Genomic DNA, 12,895 nt, shown 5'->3' on the forward strand with positions numbered 1-12,895 from the left:
AAATGAAAGGTCTAATTAAGCGTGCCCTCTTCTCTGGAGCCACAGCCTGGGTTTTGTTATGCATGTGCCCGTACGCTGGTTTCCAAGTTTATAGAAGAACATGCTCCCACAGCCAGTGCTGGGGAAGCTCTTGCCATTCCCTAACCTGGTAAGATAGTTAATGTCAGCGTCTGCTGCATTCATATACATCTACTTATTAATTAAAAATACATAGGCTTCAATTTGAAGTTAAAGTGACACATTTAATAGTATCTTTCAGAGCTTGTTAATGCTCAATGAGAACTTGATAGTCACAATAAGTTTGCATAATAAAAATTTTGGTCCTGATTTTAAAGTACTACACATTATGCAACATGCATACAGATGAAGAAAAGTGGAAACCTCTGAGTAATATGTTCCTCTGTCTTCCTAGCTGCAGCAGCAGAGGCGTTAGTCAGGTGCACTTCATTTCCAATTTGTGCAAAGGCAGGAGCAGCGTTTATTTCTGCCACGGGGTTATATGTGCACCCAAGTGTCTGCATAACTTGATGGGAGAGGGCAGAAGTGTACCAGCGAGGATGAGAGCCTGGATGCTCATCTATGCCTCTGGATGTGCTTCCTCCTACATCTCTGGTGAATCTTACGTTATATGCAAAAGTAAAGGGGGGCTTCTGGGGGCTGGATCTTAGAAGAGGCTCCCGGGGTCTGTGTGAACATGAAATTGAATCCTGATTTAGGCAGGTTAGGAACTGCAATGATTTTTCAGTACGCTGAACCTAACTGTAATAAAGGTCTCCTTTTATCCCCAAACTGTAACGTTTCTGCAAATAGCCACTCAGTACTGAAAAACTTGATCAGTAGACAAAAAGAAGTAGCTTAAATAAATTATTATTTTCAACGTTAAGGGAGAACCAAAATAATTTCAAACTACTTTTTTTTTTTTTTTTAACCCTATTTCTATATTCATGTGCTTGTGTCAGCTCAAGCACTTGAGAAACTTGCTTCTGTTTCATGTCGGTTTTGGTGTCTGCTCTAATTGCTTTTGGCAATTAGTTTCCAAACTAGATGTGAATTTTCATTTGTGGGTATTGTGTTTATGTGATTCCTGACATTAGAAGTTACTACAGAATTTGTAAAAGGGGAGGCTTGCTATTTTTTCTAACATCTCACTAGCTGTTAAACTTCCAGAAAATCTAGGGAGTTTTCATGCTTTTGATGGGTAATGGTGGTGTTCTAAAACACTCAGTGAGAGATCTCCCTCGACAAAGAGTAAATAATATTTGTATTAATGGAAAATCCTCCAAAGCTTTTGTCTTTCCCACATGTTTAGTAACAAAATATGAGCCCTGTAGTGTGTTTTATGGCTTATTTTAACATGAAATACTGTTTTATTTTAACTAAATGCTTTTGTGGCATTGCATACTGATAAAAATAAAGTCATAAAAAACAACTGTGCTGGATAGTCCAGGCTCCTTTGTTCTCGGTGCTGTGAGGTCTGGTGTCTGCAGAGAAGCTGAATTCACCATGCTTAGAAAAAAAGATTTTCTCACTTTAGGAGAAAAGTTCCATTTCGAAAAGGCTTGTGTTGACCTCTACTCAGAGGAGCAGGGCAGCTTTCCATCTATTCTCCAGTCTGAGGCCCCTTTTCCCCTCTCTGCCTGTGCTGCAGATCTCTTTTGCACATAGCAGTTCCCTGCACAGCTTCCCGAGGGAGATCTGCGTGACACCCACCCGGAGCCAACTCGCGAGAGGGCTGAGGGCTGCCGTTCCCCCGCCGCTTGCTAGACTACATGGCCTGTGACAGCATCCTCCTGCCGACAGAGCTTCTCTCTCACGGAACGTGATGGGAGCCTTTTGTGAGTATCACCCCCGCAGTCAGGCCGTGCTCCGCATGCATACAAGGAAGATCCAACACAAAGGAGTATTTTTGTGTTGTGCCTGAGCTGCACCATTTCCACCCAGGAAGGTTGAAGAATGTATTTATTACCAGGCTTGTTTTTCAGTAGCGTACAAACAGAGCCAAATCCTAGCTGGAGTGTATTCAGACAAGTATTTTTATAGTATCTGTGTGCTTGCACACAGGCTCACCTATCTCTAAAGATGAGCTTTCAGGTGGTGAACACAGGCAGCTCTGCTCTGCTCCCAGCAAGGCGATGCCTTGGAGAAGTGTGCTGTATGGACACGGGTGAGCTGGCAATGCTTCACTGTCATCCAGATCATCGCCTGCCAGTCAGATTTATCCTCTTGAATTTGCTGGATGGAAAAGACATGTCAGAGTACCCAGAGCAACACCTGGCCAGTGGTGCAGCGCCGGGCCACGGTGCACGCTCAGGCACAGACATGCCCTGCAAAGACTGACCAGCTTTTGAACTGCACTGCGGCGGTGGGGCTGAACCAGTTACCTGACTTGCCACCAGCCCTGGGATTTTGTCTCATACACTAAGATTTTACCACAAGATATCCCAGGGTGTTGGGGTTTTTTTGTTTGTTTTTGGTTTGGTTTTTTTTTGTGTGTGTTGAAGGTTTTGCATTGCTGCGTGAATGAGTGGGGATGGCAGGATAAAGCTGGATCAAGACACCTAATCCCAAACTATCAGATGTTGCAGAAAGGGAGGCTGGGAGAGCTCCGTGGGGGACAGAGGTGTGTCTGGGGGCTCTGTGGGCATTAGTAGTGTATTTTGGGAATGCCCAGTCAAAGAGATGAGTTTTGCATTTAGTCCCAAAGTGACATAAGGCTCAGTAGCATCTTTATTTTTTATAGATAGGCAGTTCACGGAGAAGAAGGAACGAGGTCTTCACCAGTAAAGGATCCACACCATGGCCTCCCCACCCCTCCACCAGTAAATCAGCCTATTTCACAGCCTCCAAGGGTGCTTTCCTTGGGTGGAAGGAGAAGGAGCGTTCCTCTGAGAAAAAAGTCCACTTTTTAATTACAGATAGACATAGGTCTGAGCTGCAAAAACTGCAGTTTTATTCAGATTACTGGGGGCATGGGGAGACGGGGCCTTGGGGCTCCTTAGAGGGTCAGTTGAGAAGCTCGTATCACAGACCAGCTGCTCTCTGAGAGTGTGACATGGGGAGGCACCGCGAGCCTGCCCAGCAACACGGGAATATGGCAGGAAAACATGGCTCGTGGCAAAGCGAAGGAAGAGGGAAAACATCCGCTACACATCACCATCCAACAAACACAGAAGGACCCAGCTGGAAGGAGACCTTCTAAGCCAACAATAATAGGGTGGATAGACCCAGTGATAGGAGAGCTGTCTCTGCTGAAGAGGTAAGAAATATTTAATTGATGGAGCCATCGAGGTGAGGGAAGAGGGGAGAGGAAAGCTGGTATTTGGGTTTCTTCATTCTGGGTCAATAATCTGAGACTAAATAACCCCCTGCACCTTGTGCGCCAGGGGCTCTTCTGCGTGTCAAAATGGGAATTTAAGGATATTAAACTCAGCTCCTAGTGCAATTACTATGCAGATGGTGGAAAATAAGTGTTGGCAGATTTAGTGTGGGTGCTTGGTGAAGCTTGTATCTATTGAAGAGGCAATGGGCAAACACTAAAGAGGAAATTTCAATTTCCTCACGGCTCTGGAAGACCTGAGATAATAAAAATATTCATAGGGGCTGTTTAGATTCTTCTTTGAGAGAGAAAACTGTAAGCTGCTGGTCCCTCTCTGTTGTGCTGTCATGTACAGGTTATCTGCAAAGGGCAGATTGTAGTCTGAGGGCATTACTTGCTGATTCACAGTGATGTGGAAAGCATTCCTCACTGCCCTCTCCTGCCCTGGGCATCGATCGGTCCTGGGCCAGCCCAGCACCTGGCTCTGACCCACGGCACTACGTGCCCCACCAGCTCTGAAGCCCCATCTGCTGCTGCTGCCGCTTCAGTCACCTGGTCTGGTGGGTGCCTCCTGTCCTTTGGTGACAGTCCTCAGCCCCAGCCTCCTCTTGACCAGCCCTGCTGTTCTCCCATGCCAAAAACTGGTAATAAGTGGCCAGACTGAGCAGAACCTGCTGTGGATCTCTCACTAGGCAGAATAACCTTTTAGAGCACTGGTTTGAGTCCAGATAGCCAGTACGTAGGCAAATTCTTGCCTTTCTCCCACTATCATATCACTGTCTCAGCTGAGATTTGCTGTTTGGTATTTTTTTGGGTGGTGGTGGTTTGTTTTTTTTTTGTTGTTGTCGTTGAAAAGCTTGCAGAGCTCCCCCTTGGATGGAGACTCACCAAGGACTGATCTTTTTTTTTCCCCTTTTCTATTTACTTCCAGTCCAAAGCAGGCGCATTTGGTAAGCAGCCTGACAGCATGAGCTAGTCCCTGCTTGAGCCCTGTAACAAATGAATAAACATCCTGTCTAAGATATAACATTTTCCAGTGCTGATTAACCTGAGCTAAAAAGATGGATACTGGCTCCTGCAAATGGTGCTATCAGGGAGAGCAACACCAGATGAATTTTTTGACGTCGTTTAGAACAAGACCTTGGTAGCTAAGTGGGTAACAGCACCATCTACCATTTAAGCACTTTATATCCCTGCGCAGCAAAGTCACTCCAGAAGCACACAGGAGGTGTTCAATGGCCATGCTGTGTAGAAAATCCATTAAAGCCCAATCAAGCTCAAGTCAGAAATCCAGGCTCGGTGGCAGCATAAAAACAGACTTGAAGGGGAGAAATAAATCTCTGCTTAATCTCTCAGAGAAAACCACTGTGGCGACTCAGTGCAGACACGATACAGCGTATCAGTGGCTTCCTCTGTCTCACAACATAGAGGGAGAGAAGGGTTTCAGAGCTCTGCAGAAGTGACCCACTTCCAGACTATTTAAAATGCACTTAGGTGCTGTGTACATTATGCATAGGCATGCTGCAGAGCTAAGGGAAACTGAGAGGGAGATGAGGCTTGACTCTGGTTTCATTGATCGTTCTTCAAAGGATGGAACTACTGAAAAAAACCCAGTTTGGTGGGATTCACTAGCATCCCAATGGAAAGAGAAACTGGTGCCAGCCCAGAGTGGGACAGAGGGCATGAGTGACAGCATTGGAGATCTGTGGCCAGTGGCTGCAGTGTCCATAGGGTGGGCAGAGGTAGGACAAGTTCAACCCCTCACCGGTTTGTTATCTCATTGATGTCTCAAGGAAGAACACCTGAAGAGCGAGGAAGGGGTTGTGGCACCTATCCATCATTCAGTGACGACTTTATAGACCAGTCAGCGCACAAAGAGGGCCTCTCACAGGCACAGAGTTGTTCCTCTCCATCGACATCTTTTTTTTGCCTTGGAGGCAATTTTCAGATTTTTATATTGCTGCGCTGGAACTAATAAGAGCAGCCTGATCAAGCTGCCAGAATGGATCAGGGGGATAACACTGCACTGATATGCTAGCCCACAGTCTATTCTTTTCCCAAAACTTTAAATTGGTTGAAATCCAATTTTGTCTCTCATTTTTAGACTCAGTGGGGGAATTTTCTGGCAGTGTTTGTCTGGAGATTTTGCTTCCTGTGTATCATGCTTCTCCCAGTCGTGAAGCTGGATGGAGGTCAAGCTGAGCAATGCTCCCTTTGTGTGTGAAGGGATGCACAAACTGTTTCTCATTAGAGAAAAGCCAGAGTTTGGAACCTCAGTTCTGAACACCACAGGGTTCTGAAAATTAACCTTTCCCCAGGTTTCTGCTCCAAATCTAGACTGGACTAGCTCCATTCTGCTCCGCTCAGGAAGCTTTAGAGTGAGAGGAATTTAGTGCTTAAGTTAGCTCTGATGCTGGAAAACCACCTCCATCATTTTGGATTTGCTGTACAGGTCATGTGTTGATCTCAAAGTCACAGCATGAGGTGATAGCAGCAGATTTTTAGCTTGAGTAGAAGGGGTTGAAAATATAGCTTGCTTTCAAAATACCACTTACTTTTGAATTGTTACAATTGAGTAGGAAAAAAAAACCAACCAGGAGATACCTTTCTTCAATGCTAATCCACAGTGTATCTGAAGAAAGGATGATTTTAGCATGTGCACTAACCACTAGGCACCTTTTCAATTGATTTGAGTTATCGAAACTATTAAAATTCCATCCTGCCTACAAACATGCAAGCACTGTTCCCAAGCTGCATCCATTCTCACTAGGATTGCCAGTATTTCCAGCAAATAAGTAGAGCAGAAGCAATAGGGGTCCTTCTAGCTGGCAACTTCTGATACAAATAAAAAATATTCTTTAACTACTTTGAAGAGTTGTTTAAATTCTGTTGAGGAAAAAGATTTGGAAGCTGAGTGAAGAAATTAGAGGACGACGACCCCCAAGGATTAAAGATGATGGATTTGACCAGAGTCTAGAAAAACACGTAAGATTAACATTTAGTTGGCTATTGGATCTTAAAAAAAAAAAGACCTTTTTACTTCTAACATTTGTCTTCTCTTTAAAGTTTTGAAATAACCCAAAGGAATGCAAGAATGAAGGCCTAAATATACCAAGCTGACATAAGGAATATTTCAACTAATAACTAAATTTATCTTGCACATGGACTCAGGCTTTTCTATTCAAAAGGCAAAGAAAGAAAGCTCAGGGTCGGAATTCTTCTCCTATATCCAATGCTGAAATGAGGTGTCTTAGGTTTGTATCTGGAGCTGCCTCTCGTGAATGGGTTGTGAATGTTCTGTTATTTGGTAGCGTGTTTGCATTTTTTTATGGTTTAACTCTGTGAGCCTAGAGATTTCCTTCAAAAGGGAACACAAAGGACTGGAGTCTTCTTGAATAGCTTTAACCAGCAAAAAATGCCCATGGTGTCAGCTCCGTCACTCTCTGATGGAGATAGGCACACATTTCCCATCCAGGCAGAAATTGCCCCTGTTTACTTCATTACTTACCCTGGAATGCCAGAAATCCTTCTTTGTATTTGGGTTTTTCTTAATTTCTCTTCCTTTGACTAGATGGAGAAAGCTCTAGGTGTGGACCTGCCCCTACTTAGTAGGTTATACCTGGATCAGCAAGCAAATCAGTGTAGTAGAAGAGTGGTTTGAAGCAGCTGGTGCTGAGGCCTTTTTGCTATGCTACATGAGTCTTGGGAGTATTTTTCTGGCTAGACCTAGTCTGGTCCCATGGATGAGGTGTCTCCATTGTACATGTGATACAAAGCTGCCCAGAGGACCAGGCATCAACTTGGTCATTATGCCTTATGTCTTTCTGCCTTAGGGGTTTGGAGCACATTTGCTACACATTTGGAGTGGAGCTTCTGGTTTAATTTTCTCCAAAAGGAATTTAGTTCATGAGCGTCAAAACAGTTTTCCAAACGGAGCCAATGCATGGTAAATTGGTAACTGGGAGATTTACTTCAAAATCCCACTCCTACTCTGAAGCAAAATGCTAATGTAGAGGCAGCCTTATGTGACGTGTGGAAACAATTCATTTGGTTCTTCCAAATGTAACTTGCTTTGGTTTTTGTGTCTGAAAATATTTCCTTTGGATGAGATTTCTGTCTCCTGAAGAGCTCTGTCAACCCTTGAGGCTAAGATCAGGAGCTGGTGGAGAGAGTTATTTCAGCATCCCAAGGGGGAGAGGAAAACAGTCGCAGTGGGTAAGATTTAGTAGCACTTTGTAATAGATGCATCATCCTTCTCTGAGGCTATTCCTCCCGTGCTGTTGCATTGGTGGCCATCCCTTCATCTTCTCTGCAGGCAAGATTGGTCGACAAGCTGGGTCTGAGGGAGGCAGCTTGATTTTCTCCCTGTCTCCTTTAGCTGGCTGTTGTGCTCTTGCCAGTGGTTGTCTGTCCTCGTAAGACAACGTGAGTCAGTTTGGATCCTTAAAAACTATTTGACTTGTTGACCTGCTGCAATAGTTAATTTCACAGGGTGTCTGCAGTGTGCTAAAAAGTTAACAGTTTTCTTCTCATGACTTCCAAATTCTGTGCCTTTTAGCTTAATGAAAAATTCTCCCCCCACTCTAGGAGGAGGGGAGAAGAGGAGCATTAGGTCAGGATTCACCACAGAGTTAATTTTATTTCTTAGCTGCCAAGCCCCCCACTTCACAGGCTGAATCTGCTTTCTTTAAAATTAAAGATAAAACACCTAGTGACTGCAATGGGGGCAGGTTCATGTTTTTACATGTCTCTTTTCCAGGTTAAAATCACTCCCAGCCTTTGGGATCTTTTCATAAATAGAAACTTCTGCTCCCAGAGGAACTGCCACAAAAATCTGGCTGCAATCTGTCCATGCGCGGCTGGATCTGTGTGTTTGGAAATGCACTTTCAGTGCACTGCACACCCAGAAGAAGAGTCTCCCACTTTTTGGTGTTCTTCTTCCCCCTGGACTTTTACTCAGCCATCTTCATTTGGTTACCTCCAGTGACTCCCAGTCCTGCCCTAGGGAGGGATGGCATGCAACCTTTGGCTGCTAAAATCAGAGCGTGAGGAGATGGTCTTCACTTCACAAGGATGGAGTTTTACCTTCTGTCTTTAAGGATCATGGCCAACTGGAAAGATCCAAATAGCGGAAAACTAAACTTTGGGAAAGAAAAAGCTTGAATTTGATTTCTTGCCCATGCCAGCACTTCCAGGATTGCAGCAGCTGCAGGGTCTTACAGCTGGGGCAATACTGAATCCGAGGTAAACAAGTCCTGTAAAGAGTGTCATCAGGATGACTGGAGGCTCCCTGGCAGTCTCCCATGCCAGTGCCCACCAGCTGTCACCTTGCTTTGTTCCGAGAGCCTGAAGTGTAGCCTTTACAGCACCTGCAGGGACGATCCCCACTGCTGGTGTGAAGTGCTTGGCTGGTGCCTCTCCTGTACATGACCAACCTATTTCCAAGTGATGCCTTAGACCGGCACGACAACCTGCCTGTGTCCTAGCAGTTGCCTGGGGGTATCGCTCAAAGAATGCCGTATGCTGCTTGATCTAGCTGTGCCAAGGGAAGCGAGGGTAGCACAGAGCTCAAAGCAACAGGATGCTGTCACTGAGGGAACGGGCACAGGGTGGTCACCAACCCCAGGAGGGTCCACATCTGTGGGACTGCCACTCAGAAACACAAAGGCTTCACTGGCCATCTCTGACTGTCTGGAAAGGGCCCAACTGACCATCCTAGGGGCTAAATCCTTGAAACAATTCCCGATATATGTGCCTGAGAGTATTACAGTGCCTGTGCCCATGAGCCGAAGTTATGTGTGTAATTAATAAAACTTTTCTGTGAACAAGAAGGAAATTACTTCTCTCATCTGTTTTATTAGCCAGCTCCTTGCAGTGGAGATTCTCTCTCTGCACAGCCTTAGGTGACTATTTTAGTGCTACAAGATACAATAAAAATTGAAGGGTCACAGCACAGGTTATCTTGTGCAAAGAAATGGAAATGCTCACAGGAATGTTCACAGTAGTATTCATAGCTGTTTTGTTAATCAGTCCTGTGTCCAAGATCTCTGAGAAAAACAGAGAGAGATAAAAGGAGAGAGAAATGCAGCCTCCTTAAAACAGCAAATAATATCCTGGTCTGGATTGTAAACTAGGTTGTGGGAAATGTGTTGTGGTGAGTGCACCATGCTGTGTGAAGCAGAGGCATACCAGCACCCACATGTGCTTGTGCATGTACCCAGTACAGCACCACACAACACCACTATGGTTCCCAGCATCATATGGCTGTGTTGGCCAGGAATAATCCTCTTTAAAAAGCAATCATTAGTCTGGGAATCATGATGATGTGGATATGCTACTTCTGATTTCAGAAGCAGTGTACAGCACAGGCAAACCCTGAGGTTCCCGTCATTGAATCAGACATGGACCTGGGTTCTTGTGGCATCAAATATCTTCAATAGAATTTGTTTTCTCCCCAGTGTGGAATAAGAACAGATTTGTAATTCTGGACATTTTTCTGCAGGATTGGAAAGATTTTTCCTGCGCATGTTGTTTGTGGTCTTACATCTCACAGTGCAATTGCAACATTGCACTGATGCTGAGTTGAAGTCTGCTGTTTTGAGCAGCAGAACACAACCATGTCAGTGTGGCTTTGTTCCCAGCAGACTCTGAGTCTTGGGCCCTGCTTTCGGCACTGAAACCGAGTCATGTGTGAAGAACAGGAGGATAATGAGATCTTGGATGGCACTTCTGGGACACGTGGTGTGCAAAGAGCTGTGTTTACAGGAGCCCCTGCTGTAGTCCTCAGCTCTTATGGGGGGAGGCGGTGGGTTTGAGGGGCTTTCTGAATCCTAGAACCGGGACAACTGAGTCTGGCCTGTGTCGCAGAGCAGTTTAGAATTATGACCATGTACATACCTGTTGCCTTTGGTAAACACAGACTAAACACGGCTAAAACCGAGTCCACGTTGGTTGAAGGTTGGTGCCACTTCACCTCCTCCGCAGATCCTTCTCTTGTTCCTCCTGAGTACCGACTAGTGCTCTGTGATGAGAACTGTACTTTTGAGGTGTGTAAAAAATGTGCATATGCACAGAGACAGTGATGTGTATATGACCTGGATTCCTTGGAAAGGAAACTCTGTATCATCATTTGAAGCAGTGGGAAAAGCATTCCTACTCAGCATCCTTATGGGATGATACTGAGCAGGGATCTGAATTATTAAGTGGGGTCCTTTGCTTTTTCCTTTTATCTGGTGGAAAGCATCTTCACAGCTCAAAGACACATGAAAATGAAATGAAATAATAATAACTCATTGCTGCATCTGTTGTCAGTGTTACTGCCTGCTCTTCAGCCAGCGCAGTTTGGACTGAAGTGGAGCACCCGTCTCCTTTCTGGGTGGAAGGCAGATGGGAGCAGGAGACATAAATGAAGAGGGAGAAAATTAAGTCACATAAACTAGCAGCACCAATAGCTGTTCATCTCAGGGCTGTCAGCTCAAAACTCAAGCTGGCTGTAGGCTACAGTTATCACAGCCTGGCATCTGTATTAAATGAGTGGCGGTTTAACAAATATCCACGTGCTAGAAAGGCTCATACTGCTGCGTGCCCCTCTCCTCCTCTTGTCCCCACTGCAGCAACTCCAGCAACGTGTGTAAGGACGGCCAGACCTCTGGGGGTAACCCCGCTGTGCCCTTCTTGTGCACACCCCAAAAGCATGTGCGTTTTATGGCTGAATAGAGAACAGCTTCAACCAGAAGACTAGAGGATACCATTAAAAATTTATGGAGTATTTACCAAACCTTCCTCTCTGGCAAGGAAGCGGGCAGAGGGCAGGACCCCGCGCTGTGGTATTTATGGAACATTTATGTAGTTCCTGCCAGCAGCTCTATGGGAAAGAGTGCCCGGGAGCGGTTTGCAGAGATCTGCTGAAAGCTTTGGAGCCAGGTCTTGTGCTTGTATTTCAGGGATGGCCTGAGGCTGCCACATGCATTTATACAGAAGGGAAATACCTAGCTTTAAGTAAGCAAGATGGAAATCTATTTCTTCAACCACGGATTCTCTGCCGTTCAATCTTTCCTTGTCTGTGCAAGGTTTGCCACAAAGTTTTCATGAGCTGAGAGAATTGGGACCAATTCAGCCAGGTCATTTCTTCACACGAGACAGACCATGTCATTATTAATCCAAGCACCACATAACTCTCTCAGATGCCTGCATAACATGAAATGAATCATTCTCTTTAAAAAACCTTTCTTATTTCTATTAAGTTTTTCTGTCAACTCAAAAATCCTGGGTCAAAACTGTAGCTGTTTGAGGCTCGTATGACACTCTAGATGTCACACGTGTCAGTTAACACGTGTGGCCACATCTGCAGCTGGTGTAGGACAGCACAGTTCCCCTGAAGCCAGGGGAAGGTGGTGTAACTAGATGAGTGTATTTCTTTGGGTTCATGTGGGCTGGCTTGTTTCTTCTGGTTCTCCTATATTCATCATTAATTTGGGGGTTTTTTTGTACTCCAAGTAATTTGACAAATATGCAAATTATGATATTCTGATAACCTGTTTTCTGTTAAGAAAGGAATAATAAGTGTATATTATTTTACAAGCTGAACTTTTTTGAAAATGTTTTGTAAAATTATACAGACCTTAAAGTGCCTCTTTAAATGTGCTTTAAACTGAGAGCAACATGACAGAGTTGGAAAATGGATAGCTCAAAAATCTGTCACTTAAAAGTATCACCTGCAGTTAAAATGAGAGGCTGCTATTATGCGTGGAGTCAAAGAGATTTTTGGAATAAAGGCTCTATATATGGTGGAAGTAAAATAGCTTTTTTAATTCTTTTTCTCTGCAATACTAGTTATCTATGTTTCAGACATAATTATTCTTCATGTACTCTCCAAACTCCCCACAAAACCAGAAGATTTGGGATTAAGCAAGAAGCAAGTTCAGAAATGACATGCAATAACTAATGCATTTTTAATCAGAGTTTCTGTTGCTGTGTAAATGTTCAGAGCATTCTCTCCACCTCCGTCCCTTTGTGGAGCCAATCTGGTGCTAATCTCACTTTCACTCATGGCAGAACTTGCCAGAAATATGACTGTATTTCATAAATCTACATCACATGTGCCTTCAGCTACTACTAAAACTTGCTTTGGGTCTGTGCACCAGTGTCTCAACAATGCATTACACCAGGATGATGGTCTATGTTATGTTATCTAAAGCTGGTAAACTGAAATATAACGGCCTCTCCTGTTTAGTAGCTGCATGATGTAATTGTCCACTCTGCCCTATAAATTGATCAGACAATGGAATGCACATTTTAGCATGTTGGCTGCTTGTAAATGGTTGGCCATCAACAGTGTTTGGTGTACTTGATATTCATAATTTATTACTTCGGTTGTTTGGGGTGGATGTTGAGATCATGTGGCACATAGTGGTTCCTACAACTGATGGATCCAACTCCTGAAGTCAGGTGCCTGGGCTGAATAACGGCAAATGATGACATGATGACTAGTCTAATAGTCTCCTTGAGGGGAGCATTCAATAATATTAGCCTCTACTACATTCCCATTATAATTGCTTGCTGGAATATTCATGTAAAAGT

General features: G+C 44.4%; 1 protein-coding gene and 1 long non-coding RNA gene across 2 annotated transcripts in view; both read left to right on the top strand.

The window, feature by feature from the left end:
* Positions 1 to 1,740: 1,740 nt before the first annotated feature.
* LOC114015224 (uncharacterized) lies at positions 1,741 to 9,146 on the top strand. Its single transcript, XR_003559025.2, has 3 exons — positions 1,741 to 1,835; positions 2,741 to 3,256; positions 8,076 to 9,146. It is a non-coding gene; the product is annotated as an uncharacterized LOC114015224 (long non-coding RNA).
* A 1,057-nt stretch (positions 9,147 to 10,203) lies between these two features.
* AGBL1 (AGBL carboxypeptidase 1) overlaps positions 10,204 to 12,895 on the top strand; it is a 332,817-nt gene continuing 330,125 nt past the window's right edge. Inside the window, exon 1 of the mRNA XM_055715877.1 lies at positions 10,204 to 10,362. Within this exon, the coding sequence (XP_055571852.1) occupies positions 10,204 to 10,362 (159 nt within the window). The remainder of the gene's footprint in view (positions 10,363 to 12,895) is intronic.

This window comes from Falco cherrug, chromosome 7 (genome assembly GCF_023634085.1).
Source record: "Falco cherrug isolate bFalChe1 chromosome 7, bFalChe1.pri, whole genome shotgun sequence".
In the NCBI taxonomy this organism is placed as follows: domain Eukaryota; kingdom Metazoa; phylum Chordata; class Aves; order Falconiformes; family Falconidae; genus Falco; species Falco cherrug.